The following is a 22,862-nucleotide window of genomic DNA, read 5'->3' as shown; positions in this document are numbered from 1 at the left end:
CTGCATCATCCTCTATATGACAGCCTTTCAAGTACTTGAAGATGGTGATCCTATCACCTTTCAGTTGTCTTCTCTCCAGGCTAAACATACCCAGCTCCTTCAACCTTTCCTCATACGACAATCTCCAGACTCCTTGCCATTTTCGTTGCCCCCCTCAGTGTTCCCTCTAAGCTGAGTTAGCCTGAGCTAGCTCACAGATTTTTAGCCTCCAGCTCACACATTTTTGTCTTAGCTCAGGAAAAAAATAGCCCCAGAGCGCAATAATTTATGCAGTAGCTCAAATCTTTAATGACAGTAGCTCACAACTTTAATGCCAGTAGCTCACAAAGTAGAATTTTTGCTCACAAGACTCTGCAGCTTAGAAGGAACTTTGCTCTGGACATGTTCACCTTGTCTATATCCTTCTTAAATTGTGGTGCTCAAAACTGAACGCAACACTCTAGGTGAGGTCTAACCAGAGCAGAGTAAAGTGATACCACACTTTGCTTGATCTAGACACTAGACTTCTGTTGATACAGCACAAAATCGCGTTTGCCTTTTTAGCTTTTGCATCACACTGCTGTCTCATGTTCAGTATACGGTCTACTAAGACCCCTGGACCCTTTTCACACAAACTATTGCTGCCAAGACAAGTCTCCCCCTCCTATAATTATGCATTTGAGCTTTCATACCTAAATGCAGAACTTTACCTTTATTTCTGTTGAAATTCATTTTGTTTGTTTTAACCCAGTTTTCCAGCCTGTCGAGCTCATCCTGTATCCCCGTCTCTGACTTCTACTGTATTTGTGACCCCTCCCAATTCAGTATCATCTACAAATTTAATAAGCATTCCCTCTATTCCTTCATCCAATTCATTTATAAAGATATTAAGCAGAACAGGTCCCAGGACAGATCTTCAAGGCACTCCACTTTTCACTCCTCTCCAAGAGGATGAGGAACCATTCACAAGCACGCTTTGGGTGCGATCTGTCAACCAGTTACAGATCCACTTAACAGTAACAGGATCCAAATCATATTTTAAACTTGTCAACAAGGATAGTATGTGGAACCTTATCAAAGGCCTTACTGAAATAAAAATAAATGATTTCTACAGCATTCCCCTGATCCAGCAAGGTAGTAACTTTCTAAATAAATAAATAAATAGATGTTTAGTCTGATATAATTTGTTCTTGAGAAACCCATGCTGGCTCTTAATAATCACAGCTCTTTCTAAATGCTCCAGGATTGACTATTTGTTCTAAAACATTTCCAGGTATAGACGTCAAGTTGATGGGTCAGTAATTACCTGGATCCTCCATTTCCCCCTTCTTGAAGACGGGGACAACCTTTGCCCACCTCGTCTTCTGGCACCTCACCTGTCCTCCAAGAATTCTCAAAAATGGCCAGAGGCTCAGAAATCACATCCTCAAGTTCTTTTAGTACCCTTTTATGGGTTCATCTGGCCCTGAGGAATTAGTTTCTTTAAAGGAATGAGGTGTTAATGTACTACCCCTATGCTGATCCTAGGCTGCAACTTCCCTCATCTTATGTTCTGTTCTTGCATATTGAGCACCGTTTCCCTCACAAGAGAAGACTGAGGAAAAGTAGGAATTGAGCAGTTCTGCTCTTTTTCATCACCTGTTACAATTTCACTTTTCTGTCCTTGCAAGGGGCCTTTCATGTCCTTGCTCTGTTTCTTCCTTTGCATATAAGAAAAGAACCCTTTTTTCTTGTTATTAGTATCTCTCACTAGCCTATGCTCATACTGAGCTTTAGCTTTCCTAACTATTTATCTACAAGCACTGGTTGCTTGTTTATATTCATTCTTGGTTATAGGGTTGCCAATCGGTTTGGAGACCCTCCCCCCGCTTCAGGGTCATCAGAAAGCAGGGGGAGGGGAGGAAAATGTCTGCTGGGAACTCTATTATTCCCTATGGCAATTTATTCCCATAGAATATCGTGGAGAATTGATCCATGGGTATCTGGGGCTCGGGGGGGGGTTGTTTTTTGGGGTAGATGCACCAAATTTTTAGTGTAGCATCTAGTGCCTCTCCCCAAAATACCCTCCAAGTTTCAAAAAGATTGGACCAGGGGGTCCAATTCTATGAGCCCCAAAAGAAGGTGCCCCTATCCTTCATTATTTCCTATGGAAGGAAGGAATTGAAGAGGTGTGCCGTCCCTTTAAATGTGATGGCCAGAACTCCCTTTGGAGTTCAATTATGCTTGTCACAGCCTTGATCTTGGCTCCACCCCTAATGTCTCCTGGCTCCACCCCCAAAGTCCCCAGTTATTTCTTGAATTGGACTTGGCAACCCTACTTACTGACTACTGATAAGAGACTAATTTGTCTGCAGTTAACGGGTAAAGGAAGATAGCCCCTTTAAAAAATAGGAATGATGGTGGCATTGGCCCATGACTTTGACATTTCCCCGGTGTTATTTATCATAGTGAACAAGACAGCCAAAGGAGGGGCCCATCATTCAGGGAGGGACTTTAATAAATCTGGAATAACTTCATTGGGACCTGGGGCCTTGAAGTACTAACACACATAGGAAAACTGCTTAATTGGTCATGTCAGCACAGGGGACTAAGATTAGGTTATATTCCTTCAAACCTTAACTTTTGTGCACATATGCATTATAATTTGGTGACTATTAATCAGTACAAATTATTTCCATTCACTTTGTCAGCAGAGATACGCTGTCACACACAGTGCACTGTAGCACTCTGGCAATTAGCAACTAGTGAACATTCCCAGAAAACTGCTCCACTCGCGTCTCGCTCGCTCTCATTCCAGGGACTAGCTGTGTGCCTCACGTCCAAAGAGCACATACCCATGAGGAATCCCTCTTTCAAAGACTTTCAGGGAGGTTCTAAGCTTTCTTAGGTGACATCACAGTTCAAATACAAGAGAGGTGAAGCGCTCTGGTTGTGACGTCATTGCACAGATAAATCCATTAAACTCCACTCTGTAATACTTTTGGCTAAAGGAGGCAGGCATTTCCGACAACTTATGTGGCTTGAATGGCCTGTATGATAAGACCAGGAAGGGCTCCACACATTCAGTGTTCTGCAGAAATGTTCCGGAGAGTATTTTTTTTAATATAGGGAACAGGGTTATAAGTTTTAATGTCTGAATATTTTAGCCATTTTTTTAAAATATCAGCTTCATGCGTCTGGTCATAATGATAAAAGAGGTGTAAACAGTAGAATTAAAGGCCCATTAATATAGGAAATAGAGTGAGAGATATAACGATGTAAAATTAAAATATAACCAAGAAAGGCAGAGACCAAACACAACAGGGAGTAAGTGTGATGTCCCAGATTTTGCTAAGTCAATTAATACCTAAAGTGCTTGAAGAATCCGATGGGCCTCCTTAAAATCTTGGGGGACTACAGCATGAAATAGCTGGACTAGAATTCATCAAGACTTCTGAATGCATTCCCTGAGGCTTGGAGCTGGGATTCCTCTGCCATTATAAATGTTTAAAATTGCAGAATGTTCAGAGAATTAAAGACTGCCCCTCCCACTTCCAAGGTGTCAAAACATTTCCTGGTAAACCTTTGCTTTTCAAAGACCTCAAATGCAAATACGTGTATGTTCTCTGAACAGGATCGACAATTGAAACCTTATAAAAAGTGTGCATTAGAAGTAGCATTACCCCAAGGCACAGAAGATAACACTAATGACAGTATATTAACTTTCCCTCTTAGTTTCTGGCCTGTGCAAGTTAGCTTTGCAAATAGATATATGCTGCTTCTATTTTGCTACTGCTTATCCATTTGAGGAATTCTTTTTTGTTCTGTTTAAGAGTCTGGTAAAACTTTTCACCAACCAAAGTTTGGCGACTAAAACCTACTATTTTACCTCTTTTAGTATCTCAGTCAACTCTGAGGAAGGATAGATGAGGAAGCACCTGATACCATCCCTGATGCTATGGAGAAACTACATGTGGAACGCGCATTAAAGACCTCTTTATACAGGCAATAGAAACAGGCACAAGAAAACAGATCGCACTCCCAAGTCATGTCAGAATCTTTATTGGAAAAAAAAAATCACAGCATCTCCATTATTATTCAAACACATTTAATAAACAAAGAGAAACAGTAGCAAAGGGTACTGACATGTGACAAACTGTACAAAACCTCTAGGTCTGCAGGCAAAACCTGAGGGCGAGGAGCCCACGGCCCAGCTATGGAGGTCTGAGGAGCAACCCCCAGCCCCATCGTGGGTAACCTTCTCTCCTCGGACCACTCAGTCACCCCTGAGAAAAACTGATTAAAAATGTGCAGAAACAAAGACACTTTTTATAAGAGGTTAGCTCCAACCTTGCTATAACGGAACAACTGACCACTGGGAAACTGGACCTGCTACTGATCCCCAGGGGCTAGCTAAATGGTTTCAAGAAAACCTTTCCAAGAGATGCAAAATTACCCAGATTCACATCTACCCTACCACTTGCTCCTCTCCCCCAATTTGACTGCCTTCCGCAGGAGAAACAGGACTTCTAATTATTTTTCAGCTTTACAGCTTAGGAGAGAATATTTTGATGACTATAAAGGCAAATGGAAGGAAAAGCCCTGTTGCTATAAAAGGCCGAGGTGCAACTAGTACAGAAAATGGAAGCCAGTTCAGACTAACAGGGCCCAAGAGTGACCTGCTGGGGCAGGGAAAGAGGAGAATATCACAAGTGGATGACCTGGAACAGTGTCCCGCCATAGCTGGATTTCAAGCCCTTATACTGGGAAAGCCAACAGCTTTTCTAATCCCTAATACTGTTTCTGTCTCCAATGGCCTGCCATTCCAGGGAGGCTTCCAACTAGATTGATTACTTTAATTGAAAGTGTTTAAGGGAGGGTGAAGAGAAGGCAACCATACTCCAGTGAAAAACTAAATCCACTATAAATCTCTCACTAGTTGTCAGCAATAGAGTGTAGGAGATAGGATAGGTCTGCCCCATTTATCAGGTAGAAACACACGGGACTACATGACTGTCGCAAAGAAGGTCAGCTCCAACCTTAGTACAAGGAAACAATCTTCAGTCTTGCCGTGTCAGGACAGATATGGCTCATTGCTTAACATTATAATTTTTCCTCCTAGATCTGTTCCCAATGGCATGGTGGCATAGGCAAAAGAATGAGATTCCTTTCATTCAGACTGCTATCCTGACATCAAGCACTCGTTTAACGGGACTTCTCCGTGAATGGCGTTTTTTTGGTGGCCACAAAACAAAATAAAGCAATGAGGTATTTGTTTCGATCAACTAAAGCTACGCAGTAAGATCGCCTTCCAAGCACACTTAACGCGGTTATATACCCTAGCAGGGTGGGGAATGAGTTGGGTTAGGCCATGTTGGAAACGGCAGCTACTCTTGGCATCATCAGCCTGTTCCCTCTTTCCATTAATACTACCTCGCCACTCTCCACCCCTCCCACCCTGGGGGAAAAGGAGAGTGGATGAGGATGCAACATGAATGTTATACATCGGTGGTTCTTAAACAGTTTAACAGCATACACACATCTGGTTATTTCTCAGCTGTGAACATACACTGACAACGGCTGAAGGTACAAGATACTCAGATTTATATACACATCACAGTGTTGTTAGATCCAGCCAAGACATACAGTCTAATTGAGCCAACACCAACACGTCATAAACAGGAAGGTCAGGGAAGGAGAGGAAAGTCGGGTTTCGTTCAACACGGTATGGAGCCAGATGAGTTTCAGCAGCCTATCACTGATGCAATTAGTCTTAAGACCTTTGGCACAGTCTATTGTTACAGAGACCAAATCAGTGATTGTTAAAACTCTGAACCCTCCAACATTTTAATGGAGGTATACTGACAGAAGCTGTGGGGAAGCTCACTGATATAGGAACAGAAAAACTAACGGCCAATGGAGGACGTGGGACAGGGAGAATTGGGTGCCAAACCTGAACTCCTGGGCTGCATCCATGAGGAAGCCCTTCTATGCCCTCAGCAGCCTCCTCTCCCTGCCCTCCCCTCCTCACCCACTAAGGAAGAAATAGAATGGGAAGCCTCATGACCCTACACCATAAAACATTGAAAAGACACAGCGCCTGCAATTCCTTGGTGGGAAATTCCAAGCACTCCAATTGGAATAAGGAATCTTCTGATCATAGGCTAATATGATCTCCCCATTATTGCCTGGGGAGAGATCAAAGCACTCCTTTTATATGAAACTTTGGTTTAATACGTTTGGGGCTCAACTCAAAGGCCCAGAAGCCAAGATTACTAGCAAGGAACAAAGCCAGGATGTGAAAGGGAGGTATCATGCAGCAAACGCTTAAGGGATCTGATTTACCAACAATTAGAAGGGGACGTTTCACCGATCAGGGATGGCACAAAGTCACTGACAAGATCAGCGAGTCCCATTTGGCTAAGATTAGAATTCAAGAGAGGCACAACATTTTTTCACGTCCATTCAAGGCATTCCAAAGAGAAAATAAAAAGTTTACAGAAAGTTAACACACCACTGGACATTAAACATCACAACAGTTTGGCAACTTTCGGCTCCCCCCCCTCCCCTCCCCTCCCCAAACCTGTGTAATGCCCCTCAGTTATTTTGGGTCATGTGACGTAACAAAGGATGTGGGGAAACTGCAAGTGCGGAATCACCACGTGTAAATACGGGACCTTTCATCCCCTAAGTGTATTGGGTAAGAACTGTTAAAGCCTACCAAATTAACTATAGTATAAAAGAAAATTTGCTTTTATGCAGGACAGCAAGAGCTCAAGGCGGTCGCTTCATGCTGTTGGGAAACAAGACAAGGCAAAGCTGAACTTGGCAGGAACAAATCTGCCAGATAAAAGAGTAGTTTTAAATTAAAGCCAGGGACTATATTCCAGGGTCTGACGGGCAGGACAAATGGGACATACTCTCCAATGTCGCTATTCTGGGGAAACCGAGAGAATAAAAGACAGTACAACTGAATCTTAAGATTGGGATGGGTGACTGTGCATTTGTAAAGATGAGTGAAGACCAAACTACATCGTTAAGAAATGCCTGAAGCTCCTATTTTAGTGTTATCAGAAGAAAAATCTCCAGTCAAGGTCCCTTGGTAGATATAACACCCCGCCAGCCCTTTAGATGTCCTAATGAGTATTTGAGTCAGTAACACATATAAAGAAAGTGAAAAAAGGTTCAAACCCACCCACCCACCCCCCAACAACAACAAACACTAAGGAAAGGATCCCCCCCCCCCCAATTAGACACCCTCAAATTCATTTTCATTGCATCTGGGTGAATCTAACTTGGACAAATTTCCAAACTTAGGTATAAGAAATGACACTGTTCAACCAATGCTCCTCATCATTAACTCCAAACTAAAGATGCCTGGACATCCCTCACAATAAAACAAGAAATAAGCCCACCTATTATTAGGGGGGAAATGATATTACTGCCAAGGAGAAAAGGGCAGAATAGAAAGGGGGCTACTAGGCTGGAAGAGTCTTTTCTTTCCATTTTGTTTTCTGCAACTGGAGTGGGACAAGCCTTTGGATTTTTCCAGGATTAATTCTCCATTGGCAGGACAGGCTCAGCTTTGCTTTGTGTTATTTTTGATTACTGTACAAAAGCAAGGTTGGACTGCAGGAGAAATGCTCTGCCCAGCTAGATCGCCCTTTTGACATCTGGGAGTTGTAAAGTGTCGGATGCTCAGCTTACATCCGCGATCCTCGCTCCTGAAGAATCTGAGAAAACAGAAGTACCAATATAACAACTGTTAGCTTGGATTTAGTTCTGCTGCTCTGCTTTACAATAAGAGAAAAGGAATAGGAAAGCAAAATTAAAGGCACAATCCTTTCCCATCATTCACTCTTAAATACCAATATAAAACTGAGCGAAGGCAACAGTATAAAATGTCGCCCAAGTGCTGCTAACATGTTCACTGCTGATACTTCTATGCAAGAAGCATCTCCATGTTACAGAAAGGGGCACCAAGCAGGACAGTAGAGGCTGTGGCTCAGTGTTAGAGCATCTGCTTGGCATGCAAAAGGTCCCAGGTTCAAACCCCAGCATCTCCTGCTAAATTGAAGGCTAAGATAGTAAGCAATGCCAAAGTCCTCTACCTGAGACTCTGGGAAACTGCTGCCAGTCTGAAGAGATAATAATGACCTTGACAGAGCAATGGTCTGATTCACTATAATGCAGCTTCAGGTATTCGGTTTAAAACCGACAACCTTCAATTACTCTCAGAAAATGGAAGTGGGAAGGTAAGTCTCTTCTTTAAGAAGACAATTAGAAGAGCACACTGAGTACTCGTGTCTTTCCCAGATATTATGGAAAAATAACTGATCATTGCACTAGGAAATATCTGCCTCCATTCTTCTGGATGCTTGTCTTTTTCTATTATGGCTCATTATCATGTTCACTGCAATTCTGGGGTAGTGGATATGGGCTGCAATGTCCTACAATAATTTACTCAAAACTGTAACTTCAAGAACGACACATTTCACAGTAGCCAAAACTTTGACTTTACTCTGGGTATAAAGAAAAATGAATACAGTTCTCAAAAAGTCAATTCCCAAAATGATTCCTCACCTTTGCCTTCTCACTAGGCTCTATGACGATGCCGTTGGTAGAGTTATTGAGCTCTCGGGATACGACACAGAGGAATTCTGCTTGGTCCTCATTTCCATAGTTGTAGGAAGAGCCAATACTGATCAGCTGATGAAAAGGAAAGCAGCACGTATAAAGTATGCTTTAAAAGCAGTACATATAAGGAACAGCTGCCCCAAGCCATTTGCAGGGGGGAGGGGGTATAAATTAATAATAATAATAATAAGTTTTATTTATATCCCGCCCTCCCCGCTGGAGCAGGCTCAGGGTGGCTAACAGGACATGGTATATACCATGATCAGTTATACAATTCATAAAAGATACAGTTAAAATACAGTTTAAAAGTTACATAAAAATTATAAAACCATAGCAAATTAAAGGTGCTACATTCAGTGGGATGTCTATCCAGATGGCTAGATGTCACATTCAGAGTTCCCTATAAGCTTATTGGAAGAGGGTAGTTTTGCAAGCCCTGCGGAATTGGTTAAGGTCCCGCAGGGCTTGCACTTCCTCCGGTAGCTGATTCCACCAGTGGGGAGCCGTTATTGAGAAGGCCTGCTCCCTCGTTACTTTCAGTGTGGCCTCCTTTGGTCCAGGGATTTTTAGAAGACTTTGGGAGCTGGATCTCAGTGCTCTCTGGGGAACATATGGAGAGAGGCGGTCCCTAAGGTAGGCAGGTCCTCGGCCATATAGGGCTTTAAAGGTAATAACCAGCACCTTGTAGCGGACTCGGAATACAATTGGCAGCCAGTGCAGTTCCCTCAGCCTAGGCCGCGCGTGTTCCCACCGGGGCAGTCCCACTAGCAGCCTGGCCGCCGCGTTCTGCACTAGCTGCAGTTTCCGAGTTCGGCACAAGGGCAGCCCCATGTAGAGGGCATTACAGTAGTCTAATCTCGAGGTGACGGTTGCATGGATCACTGTTGCTAGGTCGCTACATTCTAGGAAGGGAGCCAACTGCCTCGCCCTTCTGAGGTGGAAGAAGGCGGATTTAGCAGTGGCTGCTATCTGTGCCTCCATTGTCAGGGAGGACTCCAGTAGCACCCCCAGGCCCTTGACCGTGCACACTGCTATCAGTGATGCACCGTCAAATGCCGGTAGGGAGATCTACCCCCCCAGCTCGCCGCGACCCACGCAAAGGACCTCTGTCTTCGCTGGATAAAGCTTTAGCCACTCAGCTTAATCCAGTCCGCCACGGCTTGCAACGCCTGGTCCAAATCTATAGGGGTGTCGGCGGCCCGGCCACCCATCAATAGATAGAGCTGGGTGTCATCAGCGTACTGTCATGGAAATTAAATTAATTCCATTAAATTAATGAAAATGAATAAATAAGATCAGATTAATACATCTAGTATAGTATCAAGTACCACAGGAGGAGCATCAAACAGCATGCCGTCATAAAAAAGCACTGTGCCTCTGCATTCCAAGAGAGCCTAACGGAACATAAAGACTTTCGTTTCTTAAGTCCTAGAAAGGTGGTGATTCTCTGAACCTAACAGGTTGTCTGGGTGCATTTTCTCAATAGTGTTATCACTGAATTCAATTTGGTGCGGCAGAGTGATTACCTTTATTACCCATCTCATGCTTCTCAGAGGCATCTAGGTCAGGGGTGTCAAATGTCCAGCCCACAGGCCAGAACCGGCCCACCCAGGATTTAATCAGGCCCACAGGGCTCTTTTCTCCCCCCTCCCGTCCTCACCCTTTGAAGCTTTGAGGCTGCCAAAGTTCCCAACTCCTCCTTCCTTGTCTTTGCAGGCTGAAGCAGGAAGCAATTCTTGGCTTGCAAAGCAAATGCAGAATGGGCTGTCCATTAAGGTCTCTGTCTGTCTGAGCACAGAGACCTTAGCAGAAAACCCATTCCTTGTTTTCCTTGCAGCATTCTCTGTGCTGAAATGTATTTTAATGGAGTGGAGCTCAGTTTCGCTTTTCAGGGTATATATGGTCAGTTTGAAGCTGTTCCTTGCTGAAGTTGTGTGACCTTGCAAATAAAGGGTTGACTGCTTTGAGCCAGCATATTTCTGCTAAATACTCTAATCTGGGAACTCACAGCCAAAAGAGGATACTACACTGAAGAGCCACTGCCAATCTGAGTAGGCCTGGGGGCAGGGAAAAAGGTTTGCAATGTCCAGCCATTTCATGTTTTCCTAAGCCCAGAGCATTCTATATTTTTAGTTTACATTTTTAGTTTCTGCTGCGATCCTTGTGAGGTTTTTTAATGTTTTATTTTTAAAACTGCCTTGCCAGTTCCGCTATTCCCCCACCTTTCCATTTCAAACGAAACATCACAAGAGTTTTAAGCATGCTTGCATTTTAAGTAAAAAATAAATGTGTTTCTCTGTATCCTTTATAAAGTTTATAGCTCTACTACCTGGCATTATATTTTATGATACTCATGGCCTGGCCCCACAAAGTCCCATTTATGTCAGATCTGTCCCTTGTAACAAATGAGCTCGACACCCCTGTTCTAGGTAGCCATTGTGGGAAACAGGAAACTGGACTAGATAGGCTTTTCTGCCATGCTGCTGTGACAAACAGATGAATATTATTTATGTACCTTTACATTACTTCATGTATATACTCTTTCTCCCCCAGTACAGATCCAAAGCAGCTTAACTTGCTCTCTTCTCCTGTGAGAGCATGTGACTGGGCCAAAGCTATCCAGCAAACTTTTATGGAATTTGAAACTAGACCTTTTAGGGGAGGGACGGTGGCTCAGTGGCTCAGTGGTAGAGCATCTGCTTGGGAAGCAGAAGGTCCCAGGTTCAATCCCTGGCATCTCCAAAAAAGGATCCAGGCAAATAGGTGTGAAAAACCTCAGCTTGAGACCCTGGAGAGCCACTGCTGGTCAGGGGAGGGATGGTGGCTCAGTGGTAGAGCATCTGCTTGGGAAGCAGAAGGTCCCAGGTTCAATCCCTGGCATCTCCAAAAAAGGGTCCAGGCAATTAGGTGTGCAAAACCTCAGCTTGAGACCCTGGAGAGCCTCTGCCAGTCTGAGAAGACAATACTGACTTTGATGGACCAAGGGTCTGATTCAGTATAAGGCAGCTTCATATGTTCATGGGGAGGGACGGTGGCTCAGTGGTAGAGCATCTGCTTGGGAAGCAGAAGGTCCCAGATTCAATCTCAGCATCTCCAAAAAAGGGTCCAGGCAAATAGGTGTGAAAAACCTCAGCTTGAGACCCTGGAGAGTTGCTGCTGGTCAGGGGAGGGACGGTGGCTCAGTGGTAGAGCATCTGCTTGGGAAGCAGAAGGTCCCAGGTTCAATCTTGGCATCTCCAACTAAAAAGGGTCCAGGCAGTAGGTGATGGAGATGGAGGGACGGTGGCTCAGTGGTAGAGCATCTGCTTGGGAAGCAGAAGGTCCCAGATTCAATCTTGGCATCTCCAACTAAAAAGGGTCCAGGCAGTAGGTGATGGAGATGGAGGGACGGTGGCTCAGTGGTAGAGCATCTGCTTGGGAAGCAGAAGGTCCCAGGTTCAATCCCTGGCATCTTCAAAAAAGGGTCCAGGCAAATAGGTGTGGAAAACCTCAGCTGGAGACCCTGGAGAGCCGCTGCCAGTCTGAGAAGACAATACTGACTTTGATGGACCAAGGGTCTGATTCAGTAGAAGGCAGCTTCACATGTTCATATATGTTCCCAGGATCCTATTTGGACACAGGTCACTGTACCATGCTAGCTCTATATTAGGGAATGTTACAGGTCTACCTGTAACTGTCATTTAGATTGGGTACATTGATGGGAGATGCACACTTGTATGTGCATTAGGCCTGGCGTGACAGGATGGGGCTGGATGAGCTGTGCCTGCGTAGTGTGCTACTGAAGGCACTCCAAGACTACCCAGTCTCAGAGCTCCTCCGAGAGCACACTGCGTAGGCACAGCTTGCCTGCAGCCCCTGTTCAGCCTTTTCAGCCAGACTCAAGCAACAACAGCAAGCCTTTATTGGCATAAAACAGATTTAGCAGTAAAACAGCAATATGAATAGTATAAAATCCTAGATAATAGAGTACGTAGGGAGCTAATATACATAAAATAAGTAAAATATATATGAGTCGAGTTTAGCCAAATTAAATAATTAAAACAAATAAAATGTGGTCATTCCAGAACCATTCTCTGTCGTATTTCCATGGCCTGTTGAAGAAATCTAGCAACCGTTAAAGTTACCTCAGAACAAGTGTCATTTAAAAGTTTGTGGACTTTGCCTGAATCAGCACAGCCCGACATATCTGCTAAAATATCTTTCAGGTATATACAACGAATATCATCATAAAAGGGACAGTTCGATAATACATGGGAAATAGTTTCAATACACTTGGGATTACAAAGACAATGTCTATTAGAGTACTCAATCCTGTTAAATCTACCAAATAAGATAGCAGATGGTAATGCCTCCTTTTTTTTTTCCTATAGGAGGCAGGCAGACTCAAGAAGGCTGAGTGGGGGCAGTGTATTAGCTAAAACGGATTCTGCAAAACCCTCCCATAGTGAGGATACTGTGCTCCCTCTAGAGATCCTCAGCAAGCTGCATGCCCGCTGTCGAATGTAAAATCACCATCACGAAACAGACAGTGTGCGCTGCCAGACCTGACAGCAGTAATTAGCCGATGGGGGGGAGGTGAAGGAGCAGGAAGTCGAGTCTGGAATCAGGCTGCTCTTACAGCAACTGCTGTAGCTTGAGAAACCAGACCTCCCCTTGCACTAGATTAGGTACAGTATTATTCTTGTAATATACCCTATATTTTAAAAGGGTTGAAATGAAAAGCTATATCTTCATGTTTTACTAGACTGCTCTCATCCTTCTCTGCTCTTGTTAAACATAAATAACTATTCTGTGGCAGGGCCAGGCAGCAGAGGCTCATGAAAAGTCAGACCGCAGGGCTGTCTAGAGCCAACCACTATTGCCAGTCATGCCTCCACCCCCACCCCTGCCAAAGCTGACTAGGGGTGGGCTGCTGTAGAATAGGCAACCTCCTGGTGCCAGTTTGGTGTAGTTTGGTGTAGTGGTTAAGTGTGCGGACACTTATCTGGGAGAACCGGGTTTGATTCCCCCACTCCTCCACTTGCACCTGCTGGAATGGCCTCGGGTCAGCCATAGCTCTGGCAGGAGTTGTCCTTGAAAGGGCAGCTGCTGTGAGAGCCCTCTCCAGCCCCACCCACCTCACAGGGTGTCTGTTGTGGGGGAGGAAAGTAAAGGAGATTGTGAGCCGCTCTGAGACTCTTCGGAGTGGAGGGCGGGATATAAATCCAATATCTGCATCTACCTCACAGGGTGTCTGTTGTGGGGGAGGAAGGGAAAGGAGATTGTGAGCCGCTCTGAGACTCTTCGGAGTGGAGGGCGGGATATAAATCCAATATCTTCATCTACCTCACAGGGTGTCTGTTGTGGGGGAGGAAGGGAAAGGAGATTGTGAGCCGCTCTGAGACTCTTCGGAGTGGAGGGCGGAATATAAATCCAATATCTTCATCTACCTCACAGGGTGTCTGTTGTGGGGGGGGGGAGGGAAAGGAGATTGTGAGCCACTCTGAGACTCTTCAGAGTGGAGGGCGGGATATAAATCCAATATCTTCTTCTACCTCACAGGGTGTCTGTTGTGGGGGAGGAAGGGAAAGGAGACTGTGAGCCGCTCTGGGACTCTTCGGAGTGGAGGACGGGATATAAATCCAATATCTTCATCTACCTCACAGGGTGTCTGTTGTGGGGGAGGAAGGGAAAGGAGATTGTGAGCCGCTCTGAGACTCTTCGGAGTGGAGGGTGGGATATAAATCCAATATCTTCATCTACCTCACAGGGTGTCTGTTGTGGGGGAGGAAGGTAAAGGAGATTGTGAGCCGCTCTGAGACTCTTCGGAGTGGAGGGCGGGATATAAATCCAATATCTTCATCTACCTCACAGGGTGTCTGTTGTGGGGGAGGAAGGGAAAGGAGATTGTGAGCCACTCTGAGACTCTTCGGAGTGGAGGGCGGGATATAAATCCAATATCTTCTTCTTCTACTGTGGCTGCTACCACCCGAGCACAGGTCCTGGGGAAGTCGCTGACCTGCCAGCTCTCTCTGGTTTGCAGCCTCTAGCCTGCAAGTATGTTGTGCTGGGCCCAAGCACCTCTGGCTTTGCAACAGAGGAAAGCCATGATATAAGCCCAGTAAATTGGGGGCAATCCCACACAAATGGCCCCTTTCTTCTTGGTACGGAAATATTCATTAGCACTGGATACCTGTTCAAATTTCCAGCCATCAGACATAGTAGACACCATTTGGGTGAGCTCTTCCTCTTGACACTGCAAAACTCTGTACACGTGCTTGACGGGACCCTGAAACGCAAAAGGAATAAAGACAACCCACAAGTGAAAAACCTTGCAGCTTTGCTATATGCTAAAGGGTTGCTTTTAAAGGAAATGTAGCTTTGATTTTGCATCGAGAAAAATAAACAGCAACATAATGTACCAAAGCTAGTGTATATTTGGCACAACAAAGGTGTCGCTGGTGACGACCACAAAGGGTTAAAAGCACAACTGTGCCACTGGGAAAGGTGGAGAATCAGGCCACCATTCTCTCCAGCATACCCAGCTGAGTACAGCCTCTGCTAGCCAGACATATGGAATTTCTGAACTCCGCACATATCCCACTTTTTCCTTCTGAGCATCAGCCCAGAGAGAGCACTGTGCTTAGGTTCACTTTAATAACACAGCTGAGCATAAGCTTTATTTGGAATTCATGCACATCTGAATTTCTCTTGGTGGAACATGGCTAAGTGCCTATTGCCATCAGTATTCCAATCTCTCTCTTCCTTCCTCTTGAAAGAAAATATGCCCTAAATTCCCAACATATTATCAGAAAGCATCAAAAGTAAATGTACACAAATGTACACAATTTATTCCTGTAGTATGATTCCATTCTTCTAACATAGTAGAGATGGAGATTTTGGACCCTGTATCATTTTTAAAAATCTGAATTCTGAGCAGTATTCCAAAAATCCACCTGCTTCCCAGCAGTAAGCTCTCTTCCCCAACCTAGCAAGTATCTCTCCCAGAAGCCCTTACATTTTGCCATACAGGAATCTTTATGAGCTGCAGAGGTTTTGGTGGAAGGCAACCTGCAGAAAATGCTCTCTCTCCCCCTTAAGAACATAAGAGATTTGCTGGATCAGACCACTGGTCTATCTAAACCAGCAACCTCTTTCACAAAGCAGTCAACCAGTTACCCTGGAGGGCCAAAAAATAAGGCATAGAGGCCAAGGCCTTCCCCCAAGGTTGTCTCCTAGCACTGGTATTCTCTCTTCTCATTTGCCCTTTCCAAGAGGTGGCAAAAGCAGTGGCTGCTGGAACATCCGGAGAGAAATAATCTTTCCTTTCACAGAGGTTTTACAATGCAACCCAACGTAGAGTTATTCCAGCCCAAGACAAATGCTTTCAAACCACAAACTTTCCCCTTCTATTGCCTTTTAACATGCCTTACTTGAGAAGTTCTGCTTTCATTGTCTCGTATTCGCTCCTTTACAAGCCGTACTAGAGATGCAATGTTGTAAAATTCAGCTTCCTCCAGCACACCTAAGAGTGAGAATAAAAACAGAGTTAAGAATTAATCTAATCTTCAGAAGGAGCAAATGATCCTCTATAGTCTCTCATACGCTGATGTGTCCCTATATTCAAATTTCTTTTAAAATCAGTAATTAAGTCTGCAGATCAACACAGCTTCTGAAATCTCATTTTGTTAGGAAAAATAACGGCACAGAAGAACACAAAAGTACTATTAGACACCAGGGCCAGTTCCAGATTCTGAGAGGCTCTAGCCAGAGAGTGCCCACCGGATCCCTCTCCTCCAGTGCTTCCCTTCCTGCCCACTCATCTGCATGCTCCCATGGCCTGTGCTTCCCCACTTGAATCATCATCTTCCTTCTAGTGTGTGGATGTGCATGCAGGTGGGAGGGCCACTTTCATGGCCACCAGAAGTGCTGCCACCGCTATGTACCACCTGCATGCCCTTTGCTGGAGGAGCTGGGCAGCACATTCAGCCAGAAGCATAGCTGGCACTAGAGGAATGCTTGTGAGCGGAAGCGGAAGGATGAGTGGGTGAGTGGCAGAAGGATGACGTGGGTAAAAGGGTCAACGGCTTTGGGCCCTGGTAGATGGCCCACCTTAGGGTATGCTGACACCAGCCCTGCTAGAAACACCTGAAGACATTTCTGTTCACCAATGAGAAGCTTTGAGTGCATATTACTTCTCTCGCTACAGAAAACCAGAACAATAATCTGGGATTCTAGCAGGAAAGTATCCCTGTGTCAGAAGATTTTAACAGGAGTTTGCCTTTGCAGACCTTCCTCTAATAGCAAACAAAATCTAATATTAAAATACCACCAACTTTTGTTGATAGAATACCTGGACTGGATCAAAATTTACCGCAGAAATACAGGTTTCCGTGAACAGCAAAACTGGTTTTGTATTGCTCCTCTGCAGATCTAATTACAGTAAACCACCATCTTGTTACGATAAAAGAATATGCAGACTACGTCCTCACTCCAGTCTGAAGTTGGATACACTAAAGCCCGCTTAAATCTGTGTTTAAATGCACCATATTCTGCTGAAGTATGGCCTACATCCTTCCAGGATCTATTTGGTTATTCATAAGCATAGCAAGAATATAAACCACAGCAACCCCTCTTGCTTACCTTCTTCTGCGAGCTCCTTATTTATTATGAGTTTCCCATGTCGGAGGTAGTTCAGGATCGGACCAAAATACGTGGGGTCTCTATCAATGAGATATGCTCCCGTCTCATCCTGTCAAGTATATACCTGGGTCAGATTCTGATGTTAAAATGGACGGTTCAATAGAACAAGGATATCTGGCTGTGGGCAACTCTTGTTATGACAAGTGGGGATTTGGTTTCCTTCAACAACTCTGTATTCTTCTTAATAAATTAAGCGGGCTCTTTTTGAACTATTGAAATCTATCCTGAATCACCTAGCCAAAAAGAACGGGGACCTTAAGTCACAACAGTTTTTAACAAAGCTCTCTCCTGAAATAAAATTTAGGTCAACTGATTACTTAAGTATTTAAAATAGTAACTTAAACTTCTAATAACAGAGACTTAATCTAATAATTATTTTTAAAAAAAACCCCAAACATTCATTAATTGTCATGAAATTATTATTGAAATTCATTAAATTAAAAATTATTTTAATTGATTATTAGTTAGTTAACAATAGTATGCTGACACATATTCGTAACAGTGAAACAAAAGATTACCAATTTCTGGCCTTTATTTGGAAGCTCAGGATAGCCTATATTTACATATTTTGATTTGAGCATTTTATGTAAATTGGAGATAGACTGCAAATGTTGCTATGGTTATAGTGTCAGTTTTCTAAAGGAATCAGGGAAAGGGATTGGTGCACGTGTGAGCTCCTGAGTTCCTGTGGGTTAGAAAGAAAGCAATCCTGCTTTTGTCATCAGACGACACCTTGATGCAATTTTAAAAAGTAGGCCACCACCTACGTAAAGCCACTCTGCTTAATTACTTGATCTTATTCTTATGCTTGAAACTGTTCATGTCTGTGTTAGAGGCAGCATCTTAAAATTGGTGATACTTTGGAAGATAAAACTGTAAATCCTATTTTATGTCAAACGTGGAAACTGCCACATCAGCACTCTCCAAATCTAGTAAAAATATTTCTACTGTACATAAATGGGGAAATGCAATCAAATTTATTTGGCAACATGCTCAATAATTAAAATCATTACTAAAAAAGATGGAAATAAGAATAGTGTCTAGATCTCTGATTCTATCCCATACTATTGTCTGATGAAGTGTGCTTTTAGCGCACGAAAGCTTACATTCTAAATAAAACTTTGGTGGTCTTAAAGGTGCTACTGGATTCCAACTTTGTTCTACTGCTTCAGACCAACACAGCTACCCACCTGGATCTTACTTTCTCTAGAACACAGGGGTGGGGAACTTTTTTTCTGCCAAGGGTCATTTGGATATTTATAACATAATTTGTGGGCCATACAAAATTATCAACTTGAAAAACAGTGCTCTGTCGAGGGAGAACGATTCAGGGTGGCAAAATTAATGTAAATCATTGTTTTTCTATTTGAAGTCATGTGGGGAGAGTCTAATTTGGCACACACATACACACCCTGACCTGCCGCCCTAGGCAAGTGCTTAGGTCCAGGGCTTTTTTGTAGAAAAATCCTGGCAGGAACTCATTAGCATATTAGACCACATCCCCTAATATTAGCATACTAGGTCACACACTCATTAGCATATTAGGCCATACCATCTGGATAATCAAGCACAAATTGAACTGGTGGTAGCTCCCACCAGCCGGGCCCTGGGAAAGATGCTGCACAGCGTGGCTGGGCCCCTCAATCCTCTCCAGTCAGCTGGGCCCCAGGGAGGCTGCCATGTGGCTTGGCTCGGCCCAGCAATCCCCAAGGGCCAGACCAAGTGATCTTGAGGGCCGTAAATAGCCCTCAGGCTGGATGTTCCCCACCCCTGCTCTAGAACATATATTGGCTTTCCCTCATCCCTGAGTCAGTAGCCATTAAACATTATCCCAAGTTCTTCAGTTAAACTTTTTCCCTAAAGGGCCACATAATTATATATTAGTCATACAATACTCCACAATATTTCAAAGCAATCAGCCATTATATTCTGAAAGAAGCTATTCCATTTAGACATATTTTATTCTGGAAAACCGTTTTAAGTATTAGACAGGCATGGGGCAAGCTGCCTTGCAACATAGGTTCTGACTGAATTTTCTTATGTGCTTCCTTTTTACTCCAAGATTGGTACCTTTGTCATTGACCATAGTTGTGACAAAGTTAGATTTGACAAAGGCAAATGAAGAATTCGGTTTTAGGATTTTAATCCAAGACCCAATTTTGATAGTTCATAGCTCTACTATATGTGTTCAAAAGCGTTGGCTCATATTGGTCCTCCCTGCTCCCACCCTTAAATAGAAAAGAAAGACTGTCATATTTTTGCATCAAGAAGAACAGGTGATAGTGGCAAAACATAATCACATATATCTAGACAATATTTTCACTAGAAAGGTATGAATTAACACATTATAGCAAATATCATGATTGTAATCACAAGTTCAAAGTGATGTGCTGTTCCTTAGGAAAGTGGCAGGGTTAACTGACCTGGGGGTGGTGGGGGGAGAGAATACTAATCTGATACCAAAAGGGCTGTGTTTGGATACTACCAATGTTATTTCCAAGGAAGAACTATACTTCTGAAATGTATAGCATTGAGAGCATCGTTTGTCTGTAGTGGTATGTATATAGTAATCTTGCGAGTTTCCAAGAAGGAGGTATGCATGTGCATGCAACAAGATTCTTAGGCATGCATGTGGGCGTATACAGCTAACTTTTTTAAAAAAAAAAAGCCTGAAGCAAAACATAACTGGAATTTGCAGAACTCTACTTTTTTTTGTAGTATGAGCTGTACTAGTGGGAGAGTTCTCTGCCCCTTATGTTAGTTTCATATTAATAGCTAACATTCTTCTGTAGCTGGAGAACTACGTTATAAGAATCAATTCCCTTTCCCTTATTCCTTCAGAAAACCGACACTATAACTGCAACTTTTCTGTTAGGCTTCTGAACACATAACTGAAAATAATCCCTCCCTCCAAAGCATGTTTACAGAACTCTCCAGATAGTGTGATATATTGTTGGAGAGTATATGGTGAGTTATAGGCAATATTGCATAGTATGGTTATAGCAGTAGTATAGTATGTAGATTCCAATAACTATTTTTTTGCCTCACATCCAATGCATGGCAAGTTCAGGCCTTGGATTCAGTGGGAACTCACAGGAGCGCAGCTTCTTAACCTTTTTGAGAGTTCCACCTCCTCCTTCCCACCTTGTCCATTAAATAGTAGGTGCAGCTGCATAACAATCCCTGGATGAGCTCCAACACCTATTTTTCTAAAAAATGACCCCTGGGCAAGATTAATATAAGCAACTGACCTACCTGGTGGTCAAACACACACCACAGTAAGGTAACACTCAATAAATAGTATCTGAATAAAATGCTTTCCACATAGAAAGCGTGGGAGAGAGAATAACTAATGGAAAAGGAACACACACCACTTTTATGTGCAAATCCAATGAAAGCTACTGAAAGATTACAGAGATGTACACTTCAGCAGCATATTGTGTATGCATGATACACCTACCACCTGAAACACAGGCTCTTACCACAGTATTGGGCGGCTGAAGTGGTGGAATTCACTGCCACAGGAGGTGGCGGCGGCCACAAGCATAGCCACCTTCAAGAGGGGTTTAGATAAAAATATGGAGCAGAGGTCCATCCGTGGCTATTAGCCACAGGGTGTGTGTGTGTGTATATTTTGGGCCACTGTGTGACACAGAGGTCGTTTTCGCACTGACCTTATTCCGGAGCGACGTCCCTCTTCACCGCGCAGCGTCTGTGCGGATTTCGCACTAATTGCTCCGCAGAACCCGGAAGAGCCGCGGCTTTTGCATCGCAAATGTAAACTGGTTTTTGGAGGTTTACATTTGCGACACAAAAGCCGCGACTCTTCCGGGTTCTGCGGAGCAATTAGTGCGAAATCCGCACAGACGCTGCGCGGTGAAGAGGGACGTCGCTCCGGAATAAGGTCAGTGCGAAAACGACCAGAGTGTTGGACTGGATGGGCCACTGGCCTGATCCAACATGGCTTCTCTTATGTTCTTATGTGTATAGATCTTGCTCTCTCACACCTTGCTATAAACTGGCCTATTTTATTAGAGTATCAGAAAGGCCTTTCCTGAGGCACAAACCAAGACTGAACGTATTCCAAAGGGCATTCAGCATCCTTCCCTTCTCTACAACTCCCTTGGGAAACGGACAGAAAGAAGGAGCGGAGACGCACAGCTCAAGTCAGGAGAACCGAGCCCCCTCTCACCTTGTCGGAGCCCAGTTCCGGCCCCTCCTGGCAGCAGAGGCGGCAGAGGAAAGACTTGGGCTCGCGGCAGAGCGTCTGGCGGGTGCTCACGAAGTAGGTGCCTCCCACGTTGAGCCGGACCCATTTCGAGCCTCCGCCGCCTCCCGGCAGAACTTTCTCGGGCGCGGAAGGTTCCGGACAAGCGGGAGCTGCAGCCGTGCGAGGACTAGGCGGCCCGGGGAGCGGGAGTGGGCTAGGCGTGCGGCCCCGCGGCGGCCCTTCCCCTGTCGCCAACTCCGCCATTTCCGACTGCGGGTTCTCCCTAGGCGAAGGATGGGCGGGCAGCAGCCGCTCTAATTCAACGGCCAGGACGGAGAAACCGGAGCTGTGCCCAACAGGCCTCAGCAGCCATCTTCCTACCCTCCGCTGACAGAGAGAGCCGGACTTCCGGGATGAGAAGTCACTTCCGGGTCATCGTTCTACTCTCCGCTCACAGAGAGAGCCGGACTTCCGGGACGAGACGTCACTTCCGGGTCACAAACAGAATTTCTCCCCCCCCAATAGAACAAAGTAGGAGTCAAGTGCACCTTTGAGACCAACGAAGTTTTATTCAGAATGGAGAGTTATGCTATTTCGGTCTCACTTCCTACCACCCCCAGACAAAGCCAAAAAAGGCGGAAGGATTTTTTTTTAAAGTGAACGTCTGAAGTAGAAGGAGAATATACTTCCGAGAATGTAGAAATAAACTTCTGAGTAGATTTTTTTTTTTTTGTACACAGGAAGAAAAAAGAAATTTGGCGGGGCATAGAGCCAGAGAGCCCTACAGAAGGAACTTCCGGTAAAAACAGGAAACCGCGATGGGCCGTCATTTTCTAGCGGTGCAGTGTCGCTCTAGGCTGTAGCATCTCTATGGTGAATGTGTTCGGCGCGGGCGCGAATCGCATAAAAATAGTTCACATCTAGCCCGAAAAGGCTCATCAAGTGCGGAAGGGGCGACTGCAGTTTGTTTTTGCGATAGTCGGGCCTTTAAAGAAAACAGCCTATGGGCTTCTTCTACGTTTATGGTTTTGCAGAGGGTTGTTTCCGGGAATTTTTGTTCTGATTGGTCGCTCTCAAGCTCGATTTCCGGAAGGACGTTTCCGGTGAGAGTAAGAAGTAAAGGGTTGCTGAAGGTGAGTGAAGAGCACGCAGGTTTCCTAAATCTCAGCGGGTGAGCTGGCAGGGCAGAGGAAGGGGTCTTTTATGCTGCATTTTTTTCTTCCTTTTTTCTAGCCTTTCATTACTATTGAACATATCAACATATGAAGCTGCCTTACACTGAATCAGACCCTTGGTCCATCAAAGTCAGTATTGTCTACTCAGACTGGCAGCGGCTCTCCAGGGTCTCAAGCTGAGGTTTTTCACACCTATTTGC

General features: G+C 44.4%; 2 protein-coding genes across 2 annotated transcripts in view; one reads left to right on the top strand and one right to left on the bottom strand.

Annotated features, from left to right (window-relative positions):
* Positions 1–7,201: 7,201 nt before the first annotated feature.
* KCTD2 (potassium channel tetramerization domain containing 2) lies at positions 7,202–21,751 on the bottom strand. The gene is made up of 6 exons (XM_060252766.1): positions 21,470–21,751; positions 17,218–17,326; positions 16,008–16,099; positions 14,768–14,863; positions 8,542–8,667; positions 7,202–7,691 (listed from the first exon to the last, which is right to left on the bottom strand). The coding sequence occupies exons 1-6, from the start codon at positions 21,749–21,751 to the stop codon at positions 7,662–7,664; spliced, it is 735 nt and encodes a 244-aa protein (XP_060108749.1). The 3' UTR covers positions 7,202–7,661.
* ATP5PD (ATP synthase peripheral stalk subunit d) overlaps positions 21,590–22,862 on the top strand; it is a 15,697-nt gene continuing 14,424 nt past the window's right edge. The window contains exons 1-2 of the mRNA XM_060252769.1: positions 21,590–22,018; positions 22,228–22,620. Of these exons, the coding sequence (XP_060108752.1) occupies positions 22,510–22,620 (111 nt within the window). The 5' untranslated portion in view covers positions 21,590–22,018; positions 22,228–22,509. The remainder of the gene's footprint in view (positions 22,019–22,227; positions 22,621–22,862) is intronic.

Source organism: Heteronotia binoei, chromosome 13, assembly GCF_032191835.1.
Source record: "Heteronotia binoei isolate CCM8104 ecotype False Entrance Well chromosome 13, APGP_CSIRO_Hbin_v1, whole genome shotgun sequence".
NCBI lineage: Eukaryota > Metazoa > Chordata > Lepidosauria > Squamata > Gekkonidae > Heteronotia > Heteronotia binoei.
This window is presented reverse-complemented; position numbering and strand designations above follow the sequence as displayed.

Bases quoted from the DNA above. Each gene is read 5' to 3' on its own strand.
- KCTD2 (XM_060252766.1), bottom strand. From the start codon at position 21,751: ATGGCGGAGTTGGCGACAGGGGAAGGGCCGCCGCGGGGCCGCACGCCT. The intron at 17,327-21,469 runs GTGAGAGGGGGC...TATACTTGACAG, and splicing joins CGGAACTGGGCTCCGACAAG to GATGAGACGGGAGCATATCT. The intron at 7,692-8,541 runs GTGAGGAATCAT...CTGTTTTCTCAG, and splicing joins AGCCTAGTGAGAAGGCAAAG to ATTCTTCAGGAGCGAGGATC.